Raw genomic sequence first — 17,652 nt, 5'->3', positions numbered from 1 at the left:
GCCCATAAGGGCAGCCAACCTTCTAATTTGAAAAATATTGGAAAATGTCGATTTTTCTTCAATATCCTATAAAATCTTTAGAATCAAACCAAGATGGCCAAGAATATCCACAAATGAGCTCCCTTTTGCAAAGATGAGTAAATGTATACAAAAACTATGCAAGATAAGTGCTTTACAAACGACGGGTCATAACAATATTGTAATAATGAATAATTCTGGATAATTCTGGATGATTTGATTGCACAGGCTGCCTGCCTTTTGGGACCCTAAAAGCTCTATGACCTTATTCCAAAATTACCGACTTGTTTGCACTCTTCCCATTTCAGTATGGCTGAGGAAAAAAACCGCCCACCTGACCTGCAAACTGACGATTTTGCAGGACGAAGAAGAAACTTGGGCATGTTTGTGATTTTGTGGTTACATTTGCAACGTTTTTCATACATTGCAGCGTTTTTACAGCGTTGCCATGTGAAATGGGGAAAAAACTGAGAACATGAGCTTGCTAATTGAATAGTGAAGAATGCGGGATCCCTGACTCATTATAGCCAAAATTTTTAGTTAGGCGGTGTTGTTTCCTAGCTCTCACTCTATTCTGCTGTGCTAAGGGAAAACGCCGTATGAACATTCGAGAGTTTCCTCCAATAAAATGATTATTATTTAGAAAAATTATCAATATTTGTCCTTGAAATTGTTACACTATTTGGATCAAATTACGAGCAATATTCTCCAAAATATTGAAAGAAAAATGTTTATATATATTCCCATAAATTCGTAATTTACCAAAGGAAATTTGGCAACGCCTGCTAAAAGCCCATATGCGCCGCTCTGCGGCGTTTTTCCTTAGCACGGCAGTGAAGGCTAGAGTCCCTTCATATTGAGAGTTTAGACAACCCCCCCCCCCCCCTTATGGAGTCACAAACGGGAATAAAGATTACACAAATTGGTAGTTTTTCGTAATCTTTGATTCTCGAATCCCTTTCTCCGTTCCTTCTCTCATTCCGTTTGTTCCTTGCCGACCCCGTGATTCCCCGGTCCTTTCCAGATTATAATCTTTGAAATTGGTGAAAATGGAATCTGAATTGCCGTCTGTGACACTGAGGAGGCCTAAAATACGGGAAGCAATGAGGAATGGATTCACGTTGTCTTATTTGTGAGTATGAAGGGACTCTAGACAGTAATGTGGAGAATGCGCTGAGTGTGCGGCGGGGCAGCGGGTGGGGGGTGGCGGGAGACGTGCGCGCGCAGGCGAGTGGCGGTGCGTCGGGACGGGGGGGCGGTCGGAGCGGTGGTGCGCGCGGCCGTGGCGACGTCGGGCCGTCAGTCATGCGAGGGAGCAGCTCCGAACTCCTGTTAGACCCGCAGCAGGAGCTCAGGAAGCGGAAGCTACTGGAACTAGCGGCGAGCAGCAAGGGCGCGAAGAAGCAGAAGCGAACATGTCGGCAGCGGGCGTGGTTCTATAGCACATCGTTCCTGGTGATGACGTCAGTGTCAGCCGGGTCCTCGCTCCTCTTCCTAGTGCCTCTGTACGTGGACCCCGCGATCTCGACCCTCGTGGCCGACTTCGCCCCGGAGCCGGTCACCTGCACCACGGTCCGCCGCGAGGAGCTCCTCGGGATCTTCAACTGCTCCTGGTCGAGCTGCCGCGAGGGCTGCACCAGTGACATGTACAAGTGCTCCCACATCTACGTGGCCTACACGGACCACAACGACACTCGCACCGAGGACGCCGTCCTCCTGGTCAACATCAAGGGCTGCGGCTACCCGCCGGAGGTCAAGTGCGCCAACTTCACCGAGGACTACGGCCAGGAGGGCGCCCAGTTCCCGTGCTACTACTCGCGCCAGAACCGGACGGTCGTCATGGCCGAGTACGACCGGGAGCGGCAAGTGCGCATCATCAGACACTTCTTCGGGCTCCCCTTCCTAGTGTGTTTCATCACCTCCGTCGCGTTGTGCATCATGCATTGCAGGTGTTCCGCCACCGACCCGCCCAGGACGGTACGCAGGGTCCGAGTTCACAATGATGCCAGGTATTTACCCATTTACTCACGCCTTACGCTACACAGTGGATCCAGTCAATAGGAGAGGTCGACCAAAATTTCCAAACGTTAAACGATTACAACTCCGTGAAATCAAAATTTTCATGTTCTATCATTGATTTCATTGGTTCCTCGTGACATTTCCATCCACAGACACCCCTTTTAATTTAAAACTTGACAAAATAAACATTAAAATTTGCAGTTTTAATCAAAATTTCCATGTCCAATCTCTCTGATAGACTCGATCCACTGTGCGTCAGCTTAAACATGCTTATCACTTTATCCGCTCCAGCCCAAAAGCTCAAATACCAAATCTCTGTTTTGATTTTCTCGGCCATCGTGTAGTCTGCGGGTTTCTATTTGGAATTTTTATATTTTATTTTTATTCTTCCGACTGAAATTGGCTCAGTTTGGGCTGAAACGTCTCGGGTTTTTTATGTGTAATTTTTAGCCTTGTTTCCCGTTTTTCTCCCATATTTTTGATATCATCATTGTCACGGGCTGCTGTTTTAGAAATGTTTACCTATAAGCGCTAATACCCGAAATCCACAGCCTAAAAGCGCAAACGGAGCGATTTCCGCTTATGGGCTGTCGATCTGAGAGATTATCGCTCAGTTGTTATATCCACCGATGTACCGTATTAGTGGGACGTATCTGAGAGTTGGGAGGTGGTTTAAGTAGAGAGCGCGTTTTTATTACAGAGAAGCTTAGTGCTGAGACCTCCGATCGGTTGTGTCGCGGTTTGACTACGCAAACCCTACAATTTAGCACTTATTCGGCAATCGTTTTGTGGACCTAACATTATCAACAAACGAACAGAGGTACTTTCTTATGATTTCTACTTTAATTTTGATCTCTTCAATTTGTGCTACCTTCAATGTATCGAAACTGATGTCTAACCAATCGATACTTATTTATTTTTTTGGGCTAAAGAAAATTTGCGCTTATACTGTCACATTAGCGCTTTTGTGCTATCGATTTCGAAAATTTGCGCTCATGGGCTGTGGACCCAGAAAATGAACTTCACAAAGCGCGCAATGCACATCGTCGTCTAATTGGACGTATTTATGCTGAAAGGAACTATGTGAATAGGGTTTGCGAGGGACATAGTTCCTTTTAGGATAAATGCGTCCAATAAAAGAACACGGGGGATCGGGCAAGGGAAATTTAAGGTACATACTCATTAAGTCGTTTCCCTCACGAAAGAACGCAACTATATTTCAATATTACCAAATTATCGCTTGCAAATTCCATTTTTATCAGAAGATTCTTGGGCATTTCTAACTAAAAATAATACTGATTTTCTATCCGATCGTATGCAAAAATAAAACAAATTTCTGACAAAAATTTCAATGGTGCATTCTTGTAAAAAATTGAATATTTTGAGTCAATTTTGAAACACTAGAATGCAGTTACGTTCCTTCGTCCAGAAAACTACAAATAGTCATCAAGGATTTATAGATCGGGTCTGCAATGGCAGAGTGCGTTGGAAGTTGAAAATGACATCGTATTCGATGCTATGACCAAACACCTAGTCTAGTATGGTCTCAAGTGAGCAGAATGACAGGAAAATGGATGCCAAAAAAGATGGTCGATTGGGTTCCTTCTGGGACGATTCAAAGACGACACCAAAGGGAAGGGGTTGTACCCAGCGACCCAGTACACAGGGTTGAACAAAAAAATAAAGGGAATGCCCACTTTCAGGGGGAGTTTAGGAAGAAGTCGCGTTTAAGCGCCCTATCATCGAAAACTTCAGTAACCAGGACTAAAAACTGGAATATCCCTTATACATGTTTTTCCTGCTGTACAGATGAGCATCGCGGCACAGGTCAAATATTTGTATACATGACGGTAGGACATGCACTTTATAAGAAATTTGTCAAGAGTGCAAAAAGTCTTGTAGAATAAGAGTTGTTGACTCCTGGCAGGAATTAAGGAATGTCTGAGCCGTCAAAGAAAATCCCTGAGTTTAGAGATAGAGCAGCGATCAATTGAATTTCTGAGACTTTGGTTTTGCTCTGAGAGACTTTTCGTCAAGTTCTGATGTTTTTTATATTGGTATGTCTGAAGATGTTATCAAATCCAAAAATCAAATCAGCCACAACACTCATCGCGTTTTTAATGACAAATTTGATCCTTTGAAGGATATAGAGTGCCGGTATAAATGTAGGCAATCTCACTCGGTTTAATTCCAGATTCAATTAATTTAGCTTGATTAATTTATTATTAATTAAAACGCATGGAGAGAGAACTTTGCTTCCTAGCACACGACGGTTTTTTTAACTTTGCTGTAGTTTCCGGTCTAACCTAAACTAGGTCTAAACTAAGAAAACTTAGAAACTCGCTTATTCTGACCCGTATTGATTCCAGATTAAGAATCAATGACAAACCACATAACAGTGCAACAGCACTGTCACAATGCTCATTGCGAATATTTTCATACCTCAGACGATCATTTGAAAATCACGATGATAAGTTATTTTTGGCAGGGATGCCTTATATTTATTTAATTGGGTTAATCAATAAATCATTTTTAATGACACACCAAAAAAGAAAGTTTCCCAACAGAAACTAAAAACCCAAATTTCCGATTAACCGAATGAAGAGTCGCTTTCCTGGAAAAAAAAATGTCCACCGTGGACTGGATCCTGCTTCTAGAGACGGTCACAAATTTTGGAGGAAAAATACAATATCGTGTGCTACTGGGTTAGTGTGACATTTCACAGTAAGTGCTCTTGAGTGTTCCTTTAGTGGAATTTAAGACCTTAACTTTTTGAACAAAAAAGCGAGTAAGAGGCTATTTATCAGCGCGAACATTCGTTTTGGACTCAGGGAGACTGGAGAAGGGAGAAAAACAGCAGAACTTCAAAGACACCACACCGCTTGGAAACAATTCATCAGCGTTTGCCTCTACGATGGTTCTCTCCCTCCCCCTGCTTCTCTCGCTTTGCTTCATGTTCTTAAACGAAGTCTACGCTTAAAAGTAAATTCAAATTCGAGAAGTGAGAAAACCAGTGGCAAGGCTCAACTGTTGTAAAGAAAGAAATTTTAGGGCAAGGCGTATCATTGAGAGCTGCTTTCGTCAATTGGCAGGATTTTACATATTCTTAAACCGCACATCTCGGTTTGCAAAGTTGCAGATTTCTTGACGTATCTTTTTTTTTCAGTGAGAAGCGTCGTTTTTTTGAAAAGTCTCGTGATTTTTTATCTCAGAGGAAAATTTTAAAGAATGAAATAGTTTTGTTTTACTTGAAAACTATGAATTGGAAGAGAGTAATCTGAAACCTCGCGATTGAGAATCTTGGTTGAGGGGCCGTCGGCATAGTAATTCGTAAAAACACGAAACATTTAAAACCATGGGGATGATAGGTAACAGAGTTTTATGCTGTACCTATTCCACTCGAACGGCTCACGAAAAAAGGAAAATCTGAGGGTCCAATTATGCGATAAACGATTGGACTCCATTTTGCAATAAGGAGGTACGTTTTCTGACTAATTTTAGGAACGACATATTTGCTATTGAATTTCCTATGCAGATAGGTTCAATTACAGATGAGCCTGAGATAGTACTGCCGTGCTAAGGAAAAACGCCGTAAGAGCCTTCAGACGTTGCCACATTTCCCCTGGTATATCACAAATTTTCAGGAAAATGTTTTAATATTTGTCTACCAAGTCCACAGATAATTTTGTTTATAATTTGATCTAAGACGTCTGAAAATTTCAAAGGAAAATATTCACAATTTTCCTCATAAAAAAACATTTTATCGAAGGAAATTTGGAACTCTTGAATGTTCATACGGCGTTCTTCCTTAGCACGGCAGAGTAATTCTTATTTCAAAATGCGGTCCAATAAGTAATTTAATTGATTTAAAATCGATGGGCTATGGGATGTCGTAATTTTAACAAATTTAAGATACTTGCATTATACATAGGAAAATTGACAGCAATTTTCTTCGTTTACTTCTGCTTATTCATACTTTCCTTGGGTAGAACATCTGGTTTTTTTTTTTTTTTTTTTTTTTTTTTTTTTTTTTTTTTTTAAATTTGCGCACACCAAATTTTTAATATACTCTGGAGTTCTTTTAATGAAATCTTCAAACAAGAAATCACATCTAACTCTTTAAATTTAAGCATTGTACAATTCTGCCTGATTACGCCTTGATTATTAAATCAAACCTGCATGCCAGAAGTTGTGTGCTTTCGCTTAGAACAATCCTTTTGCGTTTTCATCAACTTTAATTCCAAAATGTGAGGGAGGAGAAAAGATTGGAGGGAAAACAAAAGAAGAATAAACAACCAAGTTCTTCAATTCTCGTCCTCCGGGCAGAGTTCTCTTTCAGGAAATGCGTCATTTTTTAAGAATCAATATAATTCACCTAAAACCAGGCTAGAACGCAGTTCAGTTCCCCGAGAGCCCTCCTGGGAAATATCTAAAAATGAGAGTTGAAGACAATGATCAGTCACTGCGTATTTGTACGATTAAAGGTTACCAAACTTTAATCTTCAAAAATGGGTCCGTCGTTCGTGTCTTGAAATCGTGCTCTGATGGTTGAATTTGAACGACAACATACGTCTTATGAAAAATCGGAGCCTTCTGCAATTTTAATATACAGTCTAAGGAGGACAACAATTTGACCGCCTCATCATTTGATTTACGATTCAGTGTGAAAGCATACTTTGAAGCATAAGAGTTCACGCCTCGAGACATCGCGCCTTCAATATTTTGCAGATGCAACCCAACATCCACCAAGCACAAATAGCTCTACCGCGCGCTGTGCCGTCATCAACGCTCATGCTTTCCCTTTCTCTAGTTCCATATTGTGTTGGTTCCGCTTGTCTTATATCTAGCGGTGCTTTAAGGTTTACGTGAGCAACAACAGCAAAACAAACATCAAACCATGGTATAAACTTTTCCAAAAAAAAATAAAATAAAATAAAATAAAAAAAAATGGGTAGAAAATGATTCGAATACGGTATTTTATAATGAAGGCGTCCAGAAATCTTTTGATTTATCCACTTTTTCTCTCATTTGTTTTGGAGGCCCAAATTACCTGAGAAGAGGCTCAGTCGCAAAACGGCCAGGGGGTGCACCCCGCAGTACTTTAAAATATAGCATAGCTTTAAAAGAAAGCGGAAACACTTTTTTGCCAACATTCGAAAATTTCCACCACTTGCACTGAAAAAAAAGATTGATAGAATTCACCACTCCTTCACGCTGTAATTCTCACAGCGTCAATTCTGCCAGAAGAAAGGTAAACGTTATCTTACTGGTATAGGTATAGGAAACCATTCCTCTGGCAGAATCGACTTTGAATTCACGCTGTGTGAAATACAGCGTGAAGGAATGGAAAATTCCACCAATCTTTTTTTTTTTTTTTCAGTGTGGGAATGATTCGGGTCAGTCGGAATATACTGGCGCAGAGCGACACCGGCGCAAGGGGATGCTTGTGCGGGTGAAAGGAAAAACCGAGGAGGTAGAGACACAAGGAGAAAAATTAGATCGAACGGATTAAGAGGGGCAGGGTGGAGACGGCTACGAGGGAAGAATGGGGGACGAACGAAGGAAGGTAGGAATAAAAAGATAGAGAAGAGCTCTGCCGCGCTAAGGAAAAACGCCGTATGAGCCTTTAGACGTTGCCAAATTTCCTTCGATAAAAACCGAATTTACCGAGGAAATTGTGAGTATTTCTTTTTTCAAAATTTTCAGACCATTCTGTACGCAATTTAATCTAAAATATCTGAAAATTGGAAGGGAAAATATGCATGAATTTCGTCCAAAATACATGTTTTATCGAGGGAAATTTGACGACTCTCGAATGTTCATACGACGTTGTTCCTTCGGACGGCAGAGCTGCTTAGTATGCGGTTCACTCCGATATGTAATTAGTTTGAATGCACAAACGTGTCAAGTACTCCGCGCGGCATTCCCGACTAATCAAAATCAACATGCTCGCCTTGCAATGCGCACAAGTCTCCGCTCATTACTCGCATACATGCACACTATCGCACACCCTCGTACACACGTGCACTCAGGCCAAAGGCAAAGCCTCATAATCATCGATTACCGATATTTCTCCATTCGAAGCTATCGTAAAGAATCGATTTTTAAGGTTTCCTTCCTAACACCCTGTCTATCGATCATTTTCCATGGGTTTAAATGCCGGATCAATCGGTATGTCGCAGGCAAATAGTGAAATCAGGCATTTTGTCAAATGCCTAGGCAGATAGTTAAATTTTGACGGTCTGTACGATTTTTTGAATTTATGGCGATGAGCTCGCAAGTTTTCAATATTTTTTGGAAAAATAACTCATCAAACCTACGAATTCTTCTTGTCTCTTCCTCTTTATTTGCCTCTCATATTTTTAAATGATGAAATCCTAAAAATTCTGTATTTTATGACATACTGAAAATTTCCAGATAAGTGTCTGTGCAGGAGCTAAAAACGGTTTAAAATACTATTGTGCGATGCAAATTTTTACTGAGAATTTTGTCTTACAGGAGAAATTAATTATTTTGTCAAATATTAGGAAAAGAAACAGAATTTCAATCTAAGTTAGAATATTCGACTATTTGCCTAGGCATTTGACAAAATGCCTAATTTTACTATTTGCCTGCGACAGGTACATCGTAAAGCACGCCACGCTACTAACCCAGTCGCAGGTGTGAGCGCGTGAAAACTAGTCAAGCAACGTGTATTATGGACGGAATTGGATGGAAATGAGCACTTTTACCGGTTGAGAAGGTGGCGCAAGTGCGAAACTTGTGGCGTGCTTTGCGATCTATCGATTGATCCACCATTTAAACCTATGGAAAAGGATCGATTATTAGGGTGTTTGCAGTGGACATCCTAACAATCGATTCTTTACGATAGCTTCAGGTGGAGAAATATCGACAATGATCATTCACGCTTCGCCACTGTGCGAAACCATGTATCTCCACTGCGGTGTTTCAAAATTCCCGCTCCTATATTTACGCATGGAATAAGAGACTCGAGCAAACTTCATAGATTGAAATTTTTACAGAATTTTCTGCTGACACAGAAGAAAAATCAGGGACGCTTTCGATAATATACATTGACTAGTTTTCCCCCGGCAAAATAAATTATGACAGGAATTTTGCAACTTTGCAACGTGGTTTCGTGCTTCGGTCGCGGAATTTAATCAGTAAATCATGATCTCGGGTTCAAATTCTATGTTTACCGATAAAATCCCGACAAATGGAACAAACCCAACATGGAAATAGGGCGAGGAAACGATGCGCGTTGACAACGGCGCAGAGATACAACTATTCATGCTTTGTGGATGTCCTCGTTGCGTCTGCAAAATTGAAGGCACCATGGCGCGAGGCGTGAACTCCACTCCATGCTGCCAATGAGGCATCTGTCAGATTTGGGAGAAAAGTTAGCGTAAGATACCGGTTATGTTACGTCTCTCCAATCTTCGGCTGTTTTGACACGCAATTCGCGCCATGTCCCTTGTTTTCAATTTGATGTTTGATTATTTTTCTATGATTAATTTGTAGACCTCCTTCTAAATCAGCTCATTGTAAGTATTGGTCCATAATAGCTGCGCTGATGAACGTGATAAGAAAGAACGGCGTATGAGTTTTTCGACGTTACTAGGTTTCCTTCGATAAAAACGGAAATTACTGGGAAATTTTTGAATGTTTTGTCCAAAATTCTTAGACAGTTATGTACGTGATTTAATCTAAAATATTTAAAAATTTCAATGAAAAATAAGCACGACTTTCCTAAAAAATACATGTTTTATCCGGAGAAATTAGGCAACTCTCGAATGCTCATGCGGCGTTTCTCCTTAGCGCAGCAGTGCGGGCCACGTTTTAGCTTTTGCCATCGCTGGTCTCTTCGATAGGGTAGAATGATACTTTAGTTCTAGAACTGAAAAACATTTTTTCTTTCGTACAGTCAATTTTATGCTTTGCCCATTTATTTCCTTATTTTATTTTCCTAGTGCAAAATTTTTTCAAACTATTTTGCAATTTGGCACTCCCGCTGTAAGTCAAATTGACCCAAATACCGCTGCAGTGAATGCGCTTAACCGTGCTGGGGTTTGGGGGGCATTATCAATATTTCGAAGAATCGTCAGCATGCCCTGGAGGGCCTCTGCAGAGGCAAACATACGCTTGCTTTGAAGAACATAATATTGCCTGCGAGTAGTTGTTAGTTGCAGCGTTCTAATTTTCCTTTTCTAAGTTTACATTTCTCAGCCTGATAAATCAACAAATTTACATTTCCAGAAAAAACTAAAATTCATAGTGACACCATTTTTTTAGCAAGGAATCTTAAGTAAACCAGGAGTGTTGAATAAATTCCTTAATTTTTCTATTTAGGAAGTCTTTCTCTATCGGGCATCTTTCATTCGTCCAGTATACTTCTGTATCCTGATCTCCTTTACGGAAACTCCAACAATACATTTCAAGGAGATTGGTATACAATGGCATACCATTATTTTTCATTTTACTTTTGAAAATAAACTACAAAGAAAAGGATCTGCTGCCACGCCAAGTAAAAACACCTTTTAAGCCTATAGACGTATGCAAGTTTCATTTGATAAAATATAAAATACCTGGAAGATTTCGTGATATAATTGATATAATTGATTATGATATAATCTCAATTTTTCAGATAACTTTGTTCGTGATTTTATCTGGGCTATCTAAACATGTATAATTAATATTTACTTGGGGTTGATTTTTCCAACGTGCGGCAGTCAAGACCACATTATTCTGATCATACCAAAATTTCGACTCTCAGAGGCGCGTATCGCATATCTCGTACACTGAGGGCGAGCTGAGACTCCAGTGATCCGCTGTATTTGGTCAACCACCAGATACAGATTAACAAGCAAATATTTTTGAGCTTTAAATAATCATTCTTTTCACTCTCTTACTCTTCTACAACGGGACACTTCATCTCACAACATAATGTGAGGAAAAGTTGGACGGAGTTAAACAGAAAGGAACCAAGCCACATCGTGATCGAACCGAGAAAAAGAGGCTTAAAAACCCCCTGCATAAGACTCAATGTAAAAGATAAACTTCAAAATCAATTTCTGCAAAATTTGCTCCAACAAAAACTGTGGATTTTTGGCGATAGATAGTAGAGCAGCGGTTGAGTTCAAAACCACCCATAACTCAATTTTTTCAAAATGTGGGTTGGTTCCTTTCTGCTTAACTCAGTCCAGTTAATCACCCTTAAAAAAATAATGTAATGAGACTTCATCCTGATCTTTCGGGTCCCTGGTAAAAATTGGCGATAGGAGCTGCGTTTCAAAATACCATTGGAATTCTTATAGCCGGCTAAAGAAGGCAATAGAAAATCATATTGCTGGCTGTAGAAAGCGGAGCAAATCATATAGCCGGGCTATACGACGCGATAAAAAAGTATGCAGCCGGGCTATAGTTCCTATCGTCGGGCTTTACACTTTATCGTCATCGGCTATAAAAGGCTGTAAGAAATTGTGTAGAAATTCGTGTGCTTAAGAAATCATTAAGTTTGATACGGAACCACCATAATATTCACAAAACACACATTATATTTTCCTTTAATACATATTATTTTTCATCAATTAAAATGAGAATAATCCATACAGGATGTGCAAACATTTCAAAATCATGAGTTGAAAAACGCTGACTCCGCAAGATTACATTGGAGCCTAACACAGAGCGGAGCGGCGTGCTGCCACCGATAAGCGCGCACCAGCGCCTACAAACCTAACAGGGATACTTCACGCATGGAGCAATGCGTGAAGTATCCCTGTTAGATTTGTAGGAGTTAAGGGGCTTTTCGCGCTGGCTGCCCGCCCGCCGCGCAGCAGCGTGTCACGGCGCTTGAAGCAACTATTTCACACCAGAGGTATTGCACAGTATCATACGAAATTGAAGGCGCTCCAACATATTAGGAATGGCAGACATCCTTCAAAAGTACGGAGCTTTCTGCGCAAAATAAATCAAGATACTACGGCCCAAAAATAGAGCGGAAGTTCAAAAACTCACTAAGTCCTAGCATCCGTAATTAGTAACATTTAGCATACACTTTATCGCCTAGCTGTTGCTCAATCGCCATCGGCTATAGGCTATAAGAAATTGTGCAGCCGGCTGTAGAAGCTATTGAAAATCTTGCAGCCGGCTTTAGGTCTATGGTATTTTGGAACACAGATTCTACTGTCAATTTTTACCAGGGGTATAATGGGACTTTGAGCCCCGAATGGGCCACTAGACATGATATGAAACAGAAACATAAGCGGCACTAGTTATTTCTCCAAAATTTTACGTAGAATACGATTCACAAACCGAGAGATTAGGTAATCAACTCGTGAGAGAGATATAACAATAATTTGTATCACAAATGAAGTGAAGTTCAGATCATACAAATAACGTCATTTGTAATTTTGCCACTTGACCAGTGATAGTTGTGAGCTCTGTTTTATCATTTTTAGCAGTTGATTTCCAAACTTCCTGTTATACAATATAGTTCGCCGTGAGATTATAAAAGGTAAACCTGTATCGTAGTACTTTTCTTCATACCTTGCCTAGAGGCTCATTAGCAAACAAAATGAGTTGAATTGAGAATTTGCGCGAGAAAATTGTATCGCTTTATTTGAGATTGCTCGATAAGCTGAGTTCGCGTTATTATTCATTAATTTCTTCTAATATAGGAAATTGTGGAAAAATGGATATAAATGTAAAACGATGTACCGCATTGTGACGACATCTGGCAGTATTTCCCAACACATGTATTTCAGCAAATTAGGTTATTTTGTTACATCTCTTCTAGTAGTTGTTCAATTTTGACACCGCGGATATAATTCTCGCGCTTAAGTATCTCAGTAATTCCACCTTAAACATATGGAATTTATCAAATTTCAGATAACTGCAAATCCTCCATTGTCCGTGAGGGGCTGTCCCTAAATTGCGTAACTCACTCAATTGGCATTTTTGACCCCCCTCCCCCTGTAATGCTTTTGTGACGTAGGTCCTTCTCCTTTAGGACGTAAGGACAAAATGGCGTATTGCTCTCCTTGCCACCCCTAGAGCGTTACGTATTTTAATAACGGACCCTAATTTGTCTATCTGAGGACATTTCTCGACTAAATCTGCAAACCCAATTTGTCGATCTGCAGTTCGACGCAAATTACTCTACCGAAACTGGAAATGTAGCCTTATAACATTTTTTGGAGAAGCGTCGCGGCGTCTCAGCAGTAGGGACGCTTCAAATACGGGACGTGTCATCCTCACAGCGCTGTCAGGCAGAACATGATCGATTCGGCAACCGTTAAATTTGACACGTCGGGACGTCTCACAACTTTCTTTGCATTCCAGAGTTGCCACGTTTGAAGACGGATACCGCGCTCGGAATATTGCTTCGCGACTTCCGCACAGTGGATCGAGTCAATAGGAGAGGTCGAACAAAATCTGGAAACTTTAAACGCTCGTAGCTTCGTTTATACAAAGATTTGAGGTTCTGTAAGTGGCTCCATTGGTTTCCTCGTGGAATTTTTATTCGAAAGCACCCTTTGAAATTTGAAATGTGACGAAATAAACATCAAAATTTGCGGTTTTAGTGAAAAATTTCATGTCCGACCTCTGTAATTGACTCGATCCACTGTGCGCCGAGGCGAGGCTCTCGACAACGTCGTTGCATCATAAATTAAGCGCCGAGGTTATAAATCTTGGCTTTTGAGGCGGACTTGATGAAATATCGATTACAGATACGTGCGGTTCCGCGTGACGTCACGTAACGTAGTCGCCGCGGCGGAGCCTGAAAGGTATGAAATGAGCGGAAATTGAGGCTCCTAATGCGTGTTGCCAGATTGGGCGTAAATAACACTCTTTGATGACGTTATTAACTGATTAAGCCGTGGCGCTGGAGAGGAGGAGGATGAGAGGCTTATATGGACGTATTTGGACGCATCCCTGTCAAACGGAACTATGTGCATTATGACGTGAGCCCTGTTACGCACATATTCTTATGGGTCTAAGGGCTCATGTCCTGATGCACACAGTTCCGTTTGGCTTAAATAAGTTAATATTGCCGTTTTCGGGACAAAGGAACGTAACTCCTTTCCAAGGTTGCAAAAATGACCCAAATTATTTGATATTCTACTAGAATATATCCGTGCACATTCAATTATGAAATTTGTTTGAATTTTCCGCGAGATCAGAGGCAAAATTATTACAATAAAAAATTTGCAGGTGTTCATAATTCTGCGCGTCATAGTTCCGTTTGGCATAAATACGTCAATTTTATGTGCCTAGCGTGATTTTTGCTTTAAAGACTCTAGTCTATACACTACCGTGGTAAGGAATAACGCCGTTTGAAGAGAGTTGCCGAAGTTCCTCCGATAAAATATGTATTTTCTAGAAGATTTAAGAATATTCTTCCTTGAAATCTTCAGGAACTTTGGGTGAAATTGCGAATAAAATAATCTGAAGAACTGGAGGACTTTTAATCATAAGTTTTTTCGAAAATGTGTCTTTAATCAAAGGGAATTTGGCAACGCCTGTAGATTCATGCGAGGTTTTTCCTTAGGACGGGAGCACAGTAAGCTGTGCCTCTTGTTTAAAGGAGACCCATTGGAATGGCCAACTTTGTATGAATACTCCGAGATATAGGAGTCGTGCATTCGTCACGTCAAACTCGTGGAATGGCGGCCCTTTTATTGGGATGCAAGATTTACGATCTACAGATGAAATTTCATCCGATTGGAGCAGGTAATACTCCGAAACTTTGCGTGAGTGTCCCTACTTCGCGTCCGCCTCAAACTTTGTTCCAGCTCGGGAGCGATACGGAACAGTCCGTTTATATATATCGGGGCAACTTTTCTCTCCCCCTCTCCCCCCTCTCATTCCACGTTTTCCGGCTGGGGGTATTTTTCACTCAATCCCGCGAGTTGATCGTCGTTGAATGAGCAGTGGCGATCCGCGCAAGTCGATAGAATCGGCTCTCGTCTCATTAGATGTATGTAAAACAATCGATACTCATCCAAGTGGAATGCTTTACCTAGTGCCGATTATTTATGGTGGATTTAAATTGAGGATATACATCGTTGCCAATTTGGGCTCATTATCACTGTCTGCCAACAAAAACTATTGGATTCTTGCGTTGGAGTCAGAATCAAGAGCAACAGTGGCGTGGCGTGCTTTGCGGTGTATAGATTGTTACGCAATTTGAAGCTATGGTAAAAAATCTATTATTAAGGTGTTCGCTGTGAACACCCTGTTCATCGATCCTTTTTCATAGGTTTGAATGTCATAACAATCGATATATGGCAAAGCACGCCACGCCACTGAAGAGCAACGTCATGAGAGATCCAAATAATGCAAAATTCCGGCGTGTTTCAGCATCATACACCGTAGAGCACTACTTTCCTAATTAAATGTAAAAATGGACTTTTATAAATAGGTTATTTATTCATCATATCAATCTTATAGACTTGAGTATGAAAAATAAAATAATGAAATCGAAGTAAAAAATACAACAGAGGTTGCTATTTATACCAGAAATTCAAAAATTAAATGCCTATGCAAATGTATCTACTATTCAAAACTGCATCAATTGATCTATTTTTATCATTTTTATTATTATTATTATTTTTCAAGATAACGTTTAATCAATAAGAATTTCTTGTGACCTTAAAGGATTAAGGAACCTAATGGAGGAATTTTAAAACAATTTTGCGAGTTAATTGACCATGTCATCATATTGAGAATTTTGAAATGAAAAGAAAGAAAGAAAAAAAAAAGTCTGCTAACGGTTTGAAAGGAAGGGTAAAGTAGGTACATGGTTTATAAATTCAATAAAATTTTACTTTTGACAAACAAAAAAAAGGAAAACGCGAAAGCTTAACAAATTGTTGATGTTTTTAAAAGTTTGCCTACACTGCGCTTTATGACTCCTAATAAATAACCGCAGAAAATTTCAATGAAATCATATTTCTGTCAGTCTTCTCTTAAAAAAAATAAAGCATATTGTTGAGTTTGAAAATTCGCATTTCTAGGCCGTCAATCTGTAAATTTTCAAGGCGCAACTCTTTACCAGTAAAAATATTTTAAAGACAAACGTAAGAAATATTTGAAACTTGAAACGAGGTCCCGGCTTCCTAAAGTGTAGATTCCGTCAAAGTCAGGCGTATAGGAGCTCATTGGCGCTCGAATGAAATTAATATTTCAAGCCGAGAGGAAGGGCTTTCAACGCGCCCCGAAATTAATTGTCCTCAATTAAGCGTTGCAATAAATGCCAAGGGGAGGAATTAATTGGTAAGTCATGGTGGCATTCGTGAGGAAGTTTTAATAACAAATTCACCGCCGCGAATAAATTTCATCAGGGTAATTTTCTTGAGCTGCCTCCGTCTCTGGGCCCATCCCGGAGAAAGATGACAAAACACAACTCATTGTCTCCGAACGTAATGTGTGGCATTGTGTGCCGTGCCTGCGTGGCTCTTATCAGAGCAGTCGGGGACGTGAAGACGTCTTTCTATGCTCTGAGCAACGCAACGGCTCCCTTTCGAATCCTGTCACTAAACGACGTACGGGCTTCGTTTTTCCGAAGGCAACTAAGTTTTTTGACGAGGAGGAAAAGGTACCCATAAAAGAGTTCTGCGCCTCGCACGGAAAAAAAAAGTATCACAATCATAACTATACTCCTAGCTGATTTTGGCGCCAGATATTAGAGTGGATGCACAGGCCAGAAGTATGCCCAAGTCAGCTAAAAGTGTGGTTGAATGAACCATACCTCACAGTCAGCATATGTGTGCTTGGATTAACTATACCCCTGGCTGGTGCCTTTACATTTCTAGCTAGTGAAACTACTTCTATGGCTGGCGCCAAAATCAGCTACAAGTATAGTTGAGATTGTGATACTTTTTTCCACTGCATTATTTAAATTGAGAGACAAAGCGTTAGACAAAGAAGACATAGGGAGTTATAGAGCGATTCCATTGGTTGTTACAGACCAAGGGGGAAATGATGGACTAACAAAAGAGTTTCCTGTCGGTGCCCATAGTCTATTATTACCTCATTTGTCTATTGCAACCACCTGCATCCACCAATAGGATCCCTCCAAATTCCTTCTGTCTCTTTTGTCTATCGCTTTGTCTATAAATTTCAACAATTGGCCTGCTGCTAGTCGCCAGTCATTTAGTTGGCTTATTTCCTCTATTGAGAGTTATATTTAAATTCAGATAAAATATTTTGCTATGAAATAAAATTGACACTTTAAAGATCTGAGAAAAACTGTTCTCGTGTCTTTTCTATGGATTTGTCTGGCCCATTTTTTCAATCAAAAGGAATAAAACATCTTACAGTACACAATGATCATAAATTTTTCTAGAAACTGCAATTCCCTTAATCGTGTTTAAACATACGTGAGTTCTTCGGTTGAATAAACTAAACATGTTGAAACGACGGAGAGCATTCTCTGGATGGGATTCATGGTCAAATGTTATCAATCTTCTGAGTCGGTCATTAAAAATTGATCTTTTTACTAAACGCTCCCCAGAATATATTACTTTAATAGAATATATCAAAAGTATGAGTTTCAGCGGCAACAATCCCCAAGGTTACTTATTATTGAAGGCATGTTCAGGGCCTTTAAAA

At 40.2% G+C, this 17,652-nt stretch overlaps 1 protein-coding gene across 2 annotated transcripts in view; it reads left to right on the top strand.

Moving 5' to 3' along the window:
• Positions 1-1,323: 1,323 nt before the first annotated feature.
• Positions 1,324-17,652, top strand: part of Teh1 (tipE homolog 1 phospholipid transfer protein) — a 305,501-nt gene continuing 289,172 nt past the window's right edge. For both annotated transcript variants that reach the window (XM_019054805.2, XM_019054806.2), the window contains exon 1: positions 1,324-2,027. In XM_019054805.2, coding sequence (XP_018910350.1) covers positions 1,324-2,027 — 704 coding nt within the window. The remainder of the gene's footprint in view (positions 2,028-17,652) is intronic.

This window comes from Bemisia tabaci, chromosome 7, assembly GCF_918797505.1.
Source record: "Bemisia tabaci chromosome 7, PGI_BMITA_v3".
NCBI classification, from domain to species: Eukaryota; Metazoa; Arthropoda; class Insecta; order Hemiptera; family Aleyrodidae; genus Bemisia; species Bemisia tabaci.
Note: the sequence above shows the minus strand (reverse complement) of the source record. Positions and strands in the feature narration are given on the sequence as shown.